The sequence below is a fragment of the Panthera leo genome, chromosome F2 (assembly GCF_018350215.1).
Source record: "Panthera leo isolate Ple1 chromosome F2, P.leo_Ple1_pat1.1, whole genome shotgun sequence".
Classification (NCBI taxonomy): domain Eukaryota; kingdom Metazoa; phylum Chordata; class Mammalia; order Carnivora; family Felidae; genus Panthera; species Panthera leo.
Window position 1 is genome coordinate 28,461,235 of NC_056695.1, and position 14,617 is coordinate 28,475,851.

The 14,617-nt window shown below is 38.0% G+C and overlaps 1 protein-coding gene across 1 annotated transcript in view; it reads left to right on the plus strand.

The window, feature by feature from the left end:
* The window catches only part of STMN2 (stathmin 2), a 46,343-nt gene that overhangs the window by 17,092 nt on the left and 14,634 nt on the right, over positions 1-14,617 (plus strand). The window contains exons 2-3 of the mRNA XM_042923727.1: positions 8,491-8,586; positions 10,720-10,892. Of these exons, the coding sequence (XP_042779661.1) occupies positions 8,491-8,586; positions 10,720-10,892 (269 nt within the window). The remainder of the gene's footprint in view (positions 1-8,490; positions 8,587-10,719; positions 10,893-14,617) is intronic.

The window sequence follows — 14,617 nt, forward strand, 5'->3', positions numbered from 1 at the left end:
CCCAAGTGCTCTGAAAGAGGGGATTAAAGATTTCCCAAGTCTGGGGTGAGGGGCAGGGGTTAGAGGGGAGAACTAGGAACTGCCACAATGCAAAATAAATGCTTTTTAAAGAAAGACACTTATTTTTTTGTAAAGTCTACCATCACTTCCATTTATGACACCCCTTTCCCACCTCTGTTTTCCATTCTGTCCCTGCCACCAACATCGCCCCACCATCTCTCACCCCCACAGGGGACCTTCAAAGAAATAAAGGTTATTAGATCTGGTTTCTTCACCTATAAAATGAGAATAACATTAAATGATTTAGGAGCACGTGGTGGCTCAGTCAGTTAAGCATCCAACTCTTGATATTTGCTCAGGCCATGAGCTTAACAGTTGTGAGATCAATCCCTGCATCAGGCTCTGTACTGACATGGAGCCTGCTTGGAATTCTCTCTCCCTCTTTCTCTGCCCTTCAGTTATGTTTTCTCTCTCTCTCTCTCTCCCTCTCTCTCCCCCTCCCTCCCTCCCTCAAAAACAAACAAAAATGATTAGATGATTTCGATGATTTCAAGGCTTCCTTCCAGTTCTAAAATTCTGTGGCTGGTGACTCCAATTGCATTAGACTAAGTTGTCTTTTACATTTTAATCCTGTTTGTAGCAGTGGTGACACAAACTGACTGTTCATTGCAGAGGCTTCAGACACCTATGTACTTGCTTTGTATGTTGCTTTACGTGCCCTGCAGAAAATTATTACTAATTCAAGTTCTAGTATACAGTCTGATGAATCCTATTTCAGAAAGTGAGTCTTTACATGGCAGAGCTTGAGGAAGTAGCATTTAATTTCCAAAATGAAAAAGCCATTTTCATCACACAGCTAGATTAACCTGAACGGTTTCTTCCATGCTATTTGGCTGCCTTGAAAACGGGTACTGAAGATCATCAGGATGTGGAAACTGTAACATTAAGATGCTTCGTTTTCATCTCAAAGGCTCTGTTACTCTCACAAATTCCCAGAGGCACCCAAGAATAATATCACTATAATAATTTTTTTTAATATCAGGTAGTTCTAAACCTGATGCACATACTGTGCATTTTACAAAATTTCATTAAATGAGACCCTGGAATTCTCATTACATTTTTGGAAGCAAGCAAAACGACTGCTCTTCCTACATGAGATTTTTGTGGACTTTGCCTGAAATGGTTACTTTCTGTTAGTTATTTATGTGCCATTCATTTCCTACGAAAACATTTAGGAATACTAGTATGAAGTATAGATTGTATACTATCCAGATAAGGATTCTATCCAGCGAAACCTTAAGAAATATCATGTGGCAATAACACCAAGCTAAAATAACTTTTATTCTCAGTTGATGCTGGTAACTATTCTAAGTACTATGTATTTTGTAAGACATACTCAGAAATAAAACAGCAATAGGGAGCTTTTCAAATGCAGAGAAACTTCACACTATTCCAAGAAAGTACAAGTTTACATAGAAACTCTTCAAGAAATACGCTTTCATCTTTTAGCAAGTTTTCAGACTGAGAGAAGAATTAAATCAAGATTAATTTATAGGGCTTGTCACACAAATTGCTGTTGAGTCTCTGCTTAATCCTACTGTGTTTTCATACGGTGTTTTATATAAATTAACGTATTCCAATATATGAAGATGAACAACCCCGTCTTGTGACTGATATATAGGATTTCCTTTGAATTCATTTTCTGTGTCCTCAGTTATGTAAACCACTGGTCCATTCAAGGGGAAAGCCAACTGGCCCATTAACAGAGGTAAAGTCATCTGAATCTTATATGACAGGTTTTATTTTTTGCAGTTGTGATAACAGATTTGCATTTTTCCATTTCTGAAAGTTCTTGCTTTCACTGAGAACATAATAAGTAATTTACTGTATTTGTAGTTTTGTACCACTTTATTCAATGCAAAGACACAAGTCATGGACTTCATTCTAAATCCATATGAAATAGAAGCAAGAACTTCTTTTTCTGGAGAAAGGTCACACATTACAACAAAGTGAAGAAGGAAGCCAACATCCTTATCATTGATAACCAAAACATTTTTTATTCTAGAAATTGAGCCCACAAATGCAATAATTAGTCTGCGTAGGCACTGTGATCTTTGCTGAATTAGAAATGAATGAAAATGTTTTTCTAGTCTTCCACCAAAAATATTAAGAAGTAATGGGGAGTGATTTAAACTACTTAGGTGCCACATTAAGCAATTATGGAGACACAATTCAGGTCATGGCAGCCTCAAATGACAGCTGCATCCGGCTCAGGAGACTACAGGGCAGGGAAGAGTCATTCCTATGTGAGAACTGTACTTAGCCAGATGGACCAACTCTCCTGAGTGTCTGAGATGGCTTTCTGTCATTTAAGTGCCAATCAATCGAGCTATCATTTTAAGCTTATTCATATAACCTGGCCATGTTGAGGGCTTAAAAAATATATCCTTTAGTACTCAAAATTAGCTTGGTAAGAAAGTCTTGAAATATAAACAGAATAAAGTGCTTTCATTACTCCTATAAACCAGTGTAGTTTTATCTCCATGTAGGACTATAAGAATTTCTTTCATTAGAGAGAGAAAAAAAAAGGACCAAACCCTGCACGATAAGTAGGATTCTTATTAAACTCAGCCAGAGCTGTAACTGGAATGAGGGTAAGGTAAGGTCTCAGATTGGTACAATTTACTGCTCTTATTACAGTCTTGATCACAAGGACTGATTCATGTCATCCAATTTCTTTTCCTTGTCACAATTGTTTTGCCAAGAATCAACTGAATTGAAATTTAAGAACCTCCTATGTTTCTGTACAGCCCAGTGATGGGTTGTACAGCTTTGACCTTAAATGTCCCCTAATTTGATTTGATACCTATTCCTGCAGAAAAAGTATGCTGTATCAGCTGATCAAACATTAATCTTTCAAACCCTCCTTGGTCATTATATCTTAGGAAGCCATAATTTGGGGGGTGGGGGAGAGGTGGGTAGAATGAATATAGACTGAATCCATTTCTGTACTAAGCCAATTAGCATTACATCATCATAGCAGAAATATCTAGAACATTATCTCATATCAGTGATCTTCTGGGATGTTAAAATAGATCTTCAAAAATGTAAGATTTATTTTTTCATTTAAATGTTGAATCTTAAATTACATTTTCATCAACCATATTCATCAACCTTTTTTTAAGGTCCAAATTCAAGCTAATGTACTATACAAGTGTTTTAAATAAAATCCTTTTAGTCTGTTTCATCTTTCAAGAAGCAAATCACAGTGGTAGAGTTCCCAAAAGTATTTCTAAATGGGATGACAGATTTGACTTTTAAAAAATAATCTGACCTCAGTCTCTAGGATCCCAAAGCAATCGAACTACCAAATGCAATACACACACACACACACACACACACACACACGATATGGTCAAAATCAAGTTAAAAGGAGGATGAAGAGTTTAATTTATAACCTGGAAAAGAAAGGTACCAGAAACAGAGCTGGAAGATTACTGATTCTGATCTATGTAAAGACTATATATTTAAAAGAGTAGGGAAATAATTATATATGTGTGTTTGTCTATTTCATATTTTACTAAATAAACATAACCTCTCTGCTGCTTTAATCTAATCTAATCCAAGATCTAATCTGACCATGAAATCTCTAGTATTGATCATATTGTTCTCCTTGATGCTTTTTGTTCCTCAAAGGAAAAAATACTCTTCAGATTCACATACACACATACACAAAGGAAAAAGAAAAAAATAGAGAAAACTTGGTAGTTGTCTGCCAAAATAAATCACTCTTAAAATATTCAATAACTGAATCATGGGAATCTACTCCCAAAGCCAAGAGCACACTATATACACTGTATGTTAGCTAACTTGACAATAAATTATATTTTAAAAAATATTCAATAACTGATTCAAAGGAGCTTTTTCCTTAAAATACCTAGGTAACTACCACTTGGTCCACTTGCCTCATTAGCTGTGATACGAATGTTAAAGATATATTCAGTCGTATAAGAATATATACACTCAGAGATCCTTTTGAGAAACTGTTCCTGAGTTTTCTAGCCATCTCTGCACCAATATTTACTATCCAAGCAAAACACACAAGTGAGAAAAAGTTATATTTTCTTTCTGTAAATCTCTATCCTGAATTTATAGTCATGGAGTCAATAAGTCACACGTGGGAATTAAAGAATAAATGCCAAAGAAAAATGGGAAGAGAAAAAGATCTTGGATTCTTTATTTTAAAAGTGGGTAGTAGTAATATACATCATTTTCTTGTTAAGCACAATTTGTAGATGGCCAAGGTGTGTGTAATGCGTCTGAACAAATTGTTGGAGGAAGTAAAGAGCATTAAAAGCAGGACACATAGAGTCAGACAGACCTACATTCAAACTGAACTCCACGCTTTATGATCAGTTGGATGTTGGGCAAGTTACTCCACTTCTCTGCATCTTTTTCTTTCATCTGTAAGTCTAGTCTAATTATAATACCTTCTCATAGCATTATTCAGATGATTGAATGAGAAAATTCATGCAAATATCTTAGCCCAGAGCCTGATATATTGTTTGTGCTCAATAAACAGCAGCTGTTACCATTATTCACAGTTCCTTGTAGCCATTTGGAAGAATGGAAAACAATGTTCAAAAATCATTAGGTCACATGGATATTGCAATAGAACCGTTATACATCATATGGGTTACATTTTAAATGAATTCACTAGACAAATGCGCAAACTTGCACACATTAATAGTTAATAGCAAATGCGACCAACTATGAGAAAAATTATATGGAATTACCTGTTGCCTCCCACATCCTTACAAACATGCTTACAATTCTACTTCGTGTTGGGATGTAGTGAAAAATTAATATATGCCGAGTTCCAAACACTGATGAACAGACCTATCAATTTAAAGTATGAAATATCAATAGTGAAATGTTATTACCACATTTCTAATAGCCTTCGCATTTGCTTGGGATTTTTCATTGTTGGTAAAAGACGGTTATCCAAATTACATATATTTCAACCCACACTCTATATTCTGCTAGGCCAACTCATTTTACTGGGCTCAGTTTTAGTGACACTTGGAAAGCTTCCCTGACCACCCAACCACAAGGATTTCTTGCTGTCTTCCCTCTACCCTTGGTTCCAAATACAGTTATTATTTACTGTCCATTCTTCTTTCCTAAAGTCTCTTGGATCTTCCCTTTCTTTTTCCGTTGCCATTTCCTACTGTTTTCTTAAGCCACGCCACATTTCCTGCTGAACTTCATTCAGTTGTGTCTTAAGTGTATCCCTTGGTAACAGATCTTTCCTGTATAAAATGGCTAGATAAATCTAGTAGGAGGCTTTCATCAGGTCACCCTCCCTTTCAAAATGTTCAATGGCTCCCTATTGCTAAGATCATTGTGATGGCCAAATTCTAAGAGTGAAAGAAGAGATTTTTAATGGCTTCAACCAGGACTTCCAGCTAACTCACTCATTTTCATCTCTGTGCCTCTCAAACTTCCCCACAAAAAAATATTCCTAAGAGTGGACTCAAACCTGATGCTTGAGCTTAAATTTCTTTTAAGTAACCTGTTTAAAATTCATGATATTCTGACGTTCTAGTTAAAAAATATAACTGTGTCTCTCAAAAATAAATAAACATTTTTTAAAAAATAAAAACAATAACTTTCTTTTTTTTTTAAACAATTGCTTTCTGTTCCATCCAGACCTGTGCTGTGAAATTTTTCATAGATAAGTAAAATGTAGCATTTGGCCTCTAAGAACCTATAGTTCTATAAACAAAAATTACACATCAAAAAATAGTAATGAATGACCCTAGACAATATAGAATCACGTAAAACGGTATATAATCAAGTACAGCCAACTAAAGGCAATAGGAGATCAATGTGGGTAGTACCCCCCCCTCCCCCCCAAGCGAGGGAAACGCTGGGAGGGAAGATCTGAATTGGGATTGAAATTTTGGCAAGAATTTAGATGAGAGGAGAGGATTAGGAAGGGCAATGCCACCTGGGGGAAAGTTTGGGAAACTGCACCCAGTGAAGAGGAAACTTCTGCCTTTACTGCAGAGCAACAGTCAAGAGTTGTTTGGGTTGTGGCTGCAACTGGTTTTAAGCAGCTCCCTAGGATTCAGAGCAACTATATGAGTGAGAATCTATGCAATGGCTGCTACTGGGTAGGTTCATGCCATGTAAAGAATAAATCCAAACCAGCAATAAATACAATGTAAAGGGGCGCCTGGGTGGCTCAGTCTGCTAAGCATCCCACTCTTGATTTTGGCTCAGGTCATGATCTCTGGGTTCATGAGATTGAGCCTCACATCAGGCTCAGCACAGAGCCTGTTTGGGATTCTCTTTCCCTCTGTCTCTGGCCCTCCCCTGCTCACTCTCTCTGTCTCTCTCAAAATAAAAGAACTTATGTAAAGAATCTCTTAAGTAATCACCCACAAAGGTCAATGGGGTTTTGTCCCCAGACCATGTAGCAGAGGAAAGAAGAAAACTTTTTATCAATCATGGTTATCATACATTACACATAGGGCTTTAAAGTATTAGCCCCTGACAACTTTTATATCCCCTGCCTTTATTAAATTATCAAGCTTAACAGAGCAGTGGCTTTACTGAAAATTATTGAATTTTGTTCACAAGAAACTGAAGACAGAATTGAGGAGTATTTTTTTTCAGTGGGAATTCCTATTCTCCTATAGCTTTAATCAGTTACTACTTTATGAGAAGGAAAATCTTTTATTTTATTTTTATTCTTGGGTTGGCCCTCCCTAATAAAGTTGGTATCTTTAACATATGCTCCTAATATGAGCTTAATTTTGCAAATTACTCTCAATGCCATATTGCTTTATCTTACAAAAAGGCACAGCCTATAAAAACTTGCTGGTTTGGGTTTTATTCTTCATGGAATTGAATGTATTAAATCATCAAATGTTTCTATCCAAAAGAAACTGTGAGGTACACTGAGCATCCATGTAAAGACTGCTTGGACCTTCATAAGTGACATAATTTCATTAACTAGATAGACAAAAAAGATGAAGAAATATAGTTTTTGCCTTCTAAAATTCCAAAGGCATCTGATAAAGTCTCTCAGAGTGGGTGTCAGGACTGTTATGGCAAAGGGCAAATTGTGTTGCTTATTTTAAAGGAAATCAGCTAAATAAGGAGGGAAATTCTCTTAAAGAGACCCTCTGGATGTGGTAGGTTGAACCATATACACAGTATGACAATATTTGATTTTTGCATATGGTTCAAAGATGTGCGAATATTTGCAGCCCTCTTGGCACATTGAATCTCCTCCCAAAAAGAGAGGTCGAAAAAGGCATCTTGGCAAACTTGACATTGATCAATTTCCTGCATTTTTATCTGGAGGCCACATATGACTTTATCCTCTGTGGGCCAGTGTTATTTGCAAAATTGTTGATGGGGTGGGCGGACAGTTCGCTAAATGATCTTTTAGGACCCTTCTAATGTAACATTCTGTAGTTCTAAAGCATCTGGGTGTTGAATCTCTTTCCTCTTAGCCAACAAAAGATGTACTTGTCAATAATGCCCAAATTAACCTTCTGGGAATTCCCATCTCCCCAAGGTACTCGCCCTCCCTTGGGTTGCTGTAATGATCAGAAGCCCCTCCCACGAGGTGAATGTTACCTTATGAGACTCAACATGTTAGACCATTGCCCTTTGTTTATACATTTTCACAAGTTAGTGCACAGTATACCTTCATTTTTCTTTCATTTTCTTAACTTATTGATAATCAACAATAGTGAGAAGTCCCCACCTCCTTATCCCCATCTGGTTGTGGTTCATCCTGGGAGGGAAGGAGGAAGGGAATCACTCGCTGAATTACTGCGCCTGCTTGGCAAGGTGGGTGCCCAAGCTGGGTTATACAGAGGAAAGGGGAGCCTCATCAGATCTCAGATCTAGGTTTATGGTGTGTGTGGAAAGAAGTTGCTACAAGAAAGTGCACTTGGGGATGAAGAGAAAGCAGCAACACGGGTCCTTGGAGGATGTATCTGCTTAATAACCCTCCTGATGGGTTCTCTGCCTATCCCCAGCTGAATACGTGGCCACTGAGGCCGAAGCAGCAAAGGACACCTCCTGAGTCATACTTGTATATACAGTAGACCTGCCTACATTTGTGCTAGAACAGACCTATCTCTCTGCTAACTTTGTCTGTTTTTGCTTCTTCCATGGCTTTTCTGTCTCTCCTCCCTGTCCTGCTGGATCTCAATTCCTTCTACTTTCCTTTCTTTCTCTAACTTCCTTTCTCTCACTTTATAGTTAACCTGCTATAACATGTAATTTATGCCCTCTGGAATAAGGAATACACACTTGAAAGTCCCATTTCAGTCTTTATTTTTGCAGAGCAGGGTCCCTGGCAATATTCATTCTGCAGGAGGCTGTAATATTATTTGGGTTAAAAGAAGCATTAAGAGGCAATTCAGGAAATGAAAGACACTAATCTTGAGCCTCTCGTTGTAGCCTACAAGGAAAAAATGAAGGAACTGTCCATGCTGTCACTGATCTGCTCTTGCTTTTACCCGGAACCTCGCAACATCAACATCTACACCTACGATGGTGAGTTCCCTGCAACAGAAATGCTCCTGCTAACAAGATCATTTGGAAAAGCTTAGATACCTTTGTTTCTCTCTCACAGCTCCTGGTATAATTAAATCGATATTTTGTAGATCTCACTATTGACTTGTTGTGTCTAGCTATTAGGTCTCATTGATTGCCTATTGCTTGAAACAGCTTGAGGGGCTTTTTTTTTTAAGTAAACTCTACCCCCAACATGGGGCTCAAACTCACAACCTGGAGATCAAGGGTCACACGCTGCACTAACTCAGTCAGCCAGACGCCCCTGAAACAGTTTGAATTTGATGCTAACACCAGCACATTAATGTCTCTTAAGACACATGACTAGATTGTTAGCAGCATAGCAACACCCACAGCATGTTCAAAGCTTTTCTTTGCAAATAATATAATATGCTGAGCTTTAGTGAGGCCAGATCATAATTTGCAAGAAAATGCTTTATACTAAGGAAACTTCAAGAGTAAAAATCAACAACCACCACCGTTTTCCCCTTATCACTGTCTTCATAAAGTGTGCGTATTTTGTGCATGCATGTCCACAAGCTGACAAGTTTCCATGATAAATGTGACCTAGGACTAAGGCCCCAGATAACGAGAATTTTAAAAGAAAAGCCTAAAGCATTGGCATGACTACGAACTTCATTTGTAGCGCAACATTTTCAGTTTGATTTATCCAAATTCATTCTATTTAGTGCGGTTTTCCTCCTGGCTCTGCCACTATCTGCCTGACCTCAGGCAAGTTACTTTGATTTTTCTGAGGTTTACTTGTCTCTAGTATTTTCCTCCCTCAGTTGTTGTAGGGTTTAAGTGGTCAAATTCAAGTCAGATGCTTAGGCGCCAAGCCTGACCTCTGGTAAGCACTCAAAAATAGTAGCTATCACGACCAAACAATATCATCCTCACTTAGTTCAGTCAATTTAATCAAATGGTTTGATACCGTTATGTGTGTAGCAGATGGAGCTGAGGTATATTTTACTACCTGTGGACTGATCGTTTTTCTTTTCCATATGTGGAAACATACACTGAAGATAAGCTGAAGGCATCTGTAGCAGTTAACCCCTTCTGTGCCTTTACAGCCTGTTCTAGGACTCGGGCTTTTTCCTCCCAAAGTTATTCTATCACAGCACACGTGTCATAAATGCAATCATCAACATAACAATTAGCAATTTCATAAGGAGATGTCCTTCATGTGAAAAGGTTTCAGTTGCCAACCAAAACTTTCATTAGAACGCAAGCCCAGTGTCTGCTTTGTGTAAGTTCATTGAGCCAACAAATAAACCAGGGAGATTCTTACTCTGCTGGACACCAGTGACCAGTAATCCAGCCATGTTTATTCTAAGATTCTAATATCTCTCTACGTGTTGTCACAGAGGCTCCAAAGATAAGTACAGAACAGCCCTGTCCTTGGAGGAACTTAAAGCCTGGAAGAAGAGACATACGTACAATATACAAATAATCAGTAAGCAGAACACAGTGTGGTTAAGTGTGCTAAACCAGAGGTTACACGAAGTGCACCAGTAAGACAGGAAAGACAGTGACAATGACAATTTCTGCAGCTTTAGGGATTGAAGCCGGGGGAAGTAGAAAGTCAGAAGTTATGTATAAGTTGAGTTTTAGAAGCTAAATAGGTAATTCAACATTGTTCGTGCACTGCGTCCTAGAGAATTTCAAATTTCCAATAAATCTTTGTTAACCTTTTTCTTCATCATTTAGCCTGAAAAATGCTCCAGCCATGGTAATTTTCAAAAAATAAATCTAAATCTGTACCTCTTTATTTTCATGTGAAGTTCATGTTTATTCAAGAGAAAAATAAAGTTTAGCTTAAAATCAATTCAGGCTATTTTTTTCCTAAGTATGCCTACCATTATTCAACTCCCTATGGACGTTGTTGAATTTCTCAACACTAAATATTTATTCTGTTAAAATATATCTGTCCTTATACTGATGAAAGAAGTCTAATGTGTTCAGAACAATGTAGAGCAAATAATCCCATGCAGCATTTTGCTATTTGCCAGAATAAGAACGCTACTTTCAATTGCCTGAATTCAAATTACTTAAATAAACACATGCTTCACACTCTGTATGTATGTTAACATTCTCAAATAATTCATTTCTCAGATATGGAAGTGAAGCAAATCAACAAACGTGCCTCTGGCCAGGCTTTTGAGCTGATCCTAAAACCACCATCTCCTATCTCAGAAGCCCCACGAACTTTAGCTTCTCCAAAGAAGAAAGACCTGTCTCTGGAGGAGATCCAGAAAAAACTGGAGGCTGCAGAGGAAAGAAGAAAGGTAACTTTTTCCATACATTTTTAAATTCTGTCTTTACTCGTTTTCTTCCCTTCCCTCCTCTTTTCCCTCCCTCCCTCCATCTCCTCTCCACACACTCCCCCTCCACGCACACACATGCTGGCAGAGGTTCCAGGAGACACCCACCTCTACACCTGCAACATCCCCAGCACGTGTAGGTCTTCAACAGACACAGAGCCAGGCTAGTTCAAGTAAACATTGCTGCTTTTAGGCTAGTTAAAGCCAAAGCCCTTAGACACTAAAAGTGCCTTTCTCCCTCTCCTGGATCCCTTATCATAAAATCTCCCTGCTGTAGTACACGGTGCATAACTGAGAAAGCACAGCCTTAAGTAACTTTACTCCAGTGTTTGGAGGTGGGGAGGGGTGCAGGAGTGGTGATTCCTCCTTCTCAGGGTCTGTGTCCTTTCCCCACTGGAACACATGGTTTTCCTTGAAACTATAGACCACCAGATCTTGTGAAATATTTCTTCCCAGATGCTGTTCACCCAGGAATAGGGGCCCCGAGCTTGACCTTGTCCTCCTAAAGGCCTCACTTCCTGCCCTTAAAGTTTGTGCTTCTAAGATCAGGACCTTCTCCGGGATCTATTAGTATCCTCCTCTACTCAGTTCCAAACCTTGATGGCATCTTTTTCCCTTTTTTCCATTAGCCTTTCTTTGTATTAGAGCACTTTTCTTTTTCCAGATCTCCAATTTTTCACAATCAGGTGACCAAGAAGCCAAAGGTACTAAAAATGAAGGGGCACTCAGAAATCCCAAGGACTCTGCACATAAAGATAGAAGTTATGTCTAAACACATGTGTACCATGTGATTATTAGAGTTCATCCCATCAAGATGCTCTTAATCAACCCAAATGGAATTATTTTTAGGAAATTCATTCCTACATTGTATTTTCCACTGACTTTATCATTTCTTTTTAGAAGCATGTAGTCACTAAAAATATGCTCCATGCATAGTCTTATTTGAATGGACAGTCCGCATTTATAATAATGTATAACTTTATTAATATATTGCCTATAAAAAGTTAGCCAATACATCCAACACCTCTATGTTGGATAGTTACAAAGAAAACAAAGACAGTCTTTCTCCTAAAAACTGAATTCTCTAACAGTCAAAGCGGGACAAAACCAAACACATGTATGTGTATGTACAAATAACAGATACACTATGTGTATCTTCAGATCAGGAAGAAAGAGCCAAAGATTAGAAGTCCTCAGATTACATTTTCTGAACTAAAAATTACGTTCTGTTCTGACCTTTGTAGTTGAAAAATCTTCCTGTGTCAGAAAACATCCTAATCACATTTTCAGTTTTCACTGAAGAGTGAGGTTCTCCAAGCATCTGACAAGTATTTCTTTACATGTATATTTATTGTAGTTAGTCAATTACTGTTGTCATAGAGGTGGATTTTAAAAGGAGGAAACTGAGCTACTAACTCAAATCTGTGTACCGGAAGTTGCTTTAACAAATGTTGTTACTTAGAGCTTTCTTCTCATAGTAAAGCTAACTTAACTTGCATTTACGATCCATCAAGACTTTGCTGCCAACAGCTCTAAGTAAGTAACTCCAGCAGTGACAGTGGGTTGCATCAAAGCAGCTCAAGTCCTCTTAGAGGTAATGGGCACCAGGTACAGATCCTAGGTTGCCACATAGAGATGCCGTGACCTGATTAGAATAGGAAGTCAGTGACTGAGCTGCAACTGAAACTTTGAGATCATGGTTCAGAAGGCTGCTGGTGTTTCTAAGGTAATGTATTTGATTTGAAGGATATTATTAAAAGGAAAAGAACGACACAGAGATTATCAAAATTAACTCGCTGTTCTCACAAAACTCCCTGAGTTAGCTAATGACTGATTCCAGTAAAATTCCTACACCCTGGCAATGATAAATTATCAACAATTACACGTTTATATAAGTGAATGGAACTAGAAACCAGCCACATGGCTAAAAGACATTTACAAATATTATCTAACATTATGACACTAGGAAAAATGTTTTTTGAAACCCTTAAAATCAGTATTCCTTCACATGTCTGGTATTACTCGTTAAAATTTTCAAGGCAAAAATCATTGTATAGATTATGTCCTGGTAGTAGGGTTTTAATTAGAAGAAACTATAATTAACAGAAAGTGCCAACTTACAAAAATCATTAATTGATTTTATTCTGTTGGGTTGTGCTGACTTAATAAGTGCTCATTAGAAGAACTGTTAGTTCTCGTCAAAGAGCCTCCAGCCAGTGCATATATCTCAGTGATTACCTTAGTGAGGACATGCATGTAACCAAAACTCAATTCAACTAGCTAGAATACAAAGTGGGTATGTGACTAAAAAGTCTAGGAATGGTTACAGCTTCAAAAACAGCTGGATCCAGATCAAGCAATAAGGTCAGAAAACCTTTTTATATCTGTCATCTGTCTCTTGCTGCATCTAATTGGTTTCAATACCAAGAAAGTTTAGTTTTCAACCATCAGTCCACATTTCTTTTCCTCACAAATTAGCAACTCCTGCAGAAAGAGGGCTTTTCCTTCCCAATAGTTCTTTTTTTTTTTAATGTTTATTTTTGAGAGAGACAGAGCACAAGTGGGGGAGGGGTAGAGAGAGAAAGGAGACAGAATCTGAAGCAGTCTCCAGGCTCTGAGCTGCCAGCCCAGAGCCCAATGTGGGGCTTGAACCCATGAACCACGGGATCATGACCTGAGCCGAAGCAGATGCTTAACCGACTGAGCCACCCAGGCGCCCCTCAATAGTTCTTTTTTTATGTGTATTTATTTATTTTGAGAGAGAGAGAGAGAGGGAGGGAGAGAGAGAGAGAGAGAGAGAAAGAGAGAGAGAGAGAATGCATGGGAGAGGGGCAGAGAGAGAGAGAGAGAGAGAATCCCAAGAAGGCTTCATGCTGTCAACTCAGAGCCAGTCACAGGGCTCCATCTCATGAACTGGGAAACATGAAATCAAGACCTGAATCTAAATCAAGAGTTGGAAGCATAACCGACTGAGCCATCCAGGCGCTCCCCGAATAGGTAAGATCTCTGCAGAGAAATGTGGACATATAGACCCCTAAAAGCAAATTGAGATGTTCTCATCCAGAGAAGGGGAAATAGAATTTAGATAAGCAAAATTGCAGATGTCCACAATTTTATCTGTAAACGTTTAGTGTTAGTATAACAATTATAGTAACTATTTAGCTCATAACCGTACAATCGGTTAGCTTGTAGCCCTGCCAACATGGATAAAAAATAAATGTCTGCAGCTATATAGAATAGTGCTGCTCGATAGAAATACAATGTGAGCACATATGCATTTTCAGTTTTTCTAGCAGTTGCGTTTTTAAAAGTAAAAGGAAACGTGAAAGAGCCATAGGTAACTAGTAGCTACTGAGTTGGACAGCACAGAGACAGATGATCAGACCAGAAAAATTTTAGGGAACCGTGGAGGAATTTTAGGCCTTTACTTTTTCAAATTGATACCAGATAATTATTCAATTTCAACTTTACTATTTTTTAAAATAGTTCCTAATAATAGATGTTCAGCCGAGCCCGGTGATCAGCAACATTTTGCCCTGGATCCATTTCCTTTCTCAAAGTTACAAGTTTCTAAAGATTCTGCCTATCAAACATACTATTAATATTAATAGTAGTATAATAATAGTATAATAGTATGAATACATTAAATAGTATTAATAAATTCCTTTGTCGTGGTTACAGTCAAAGGA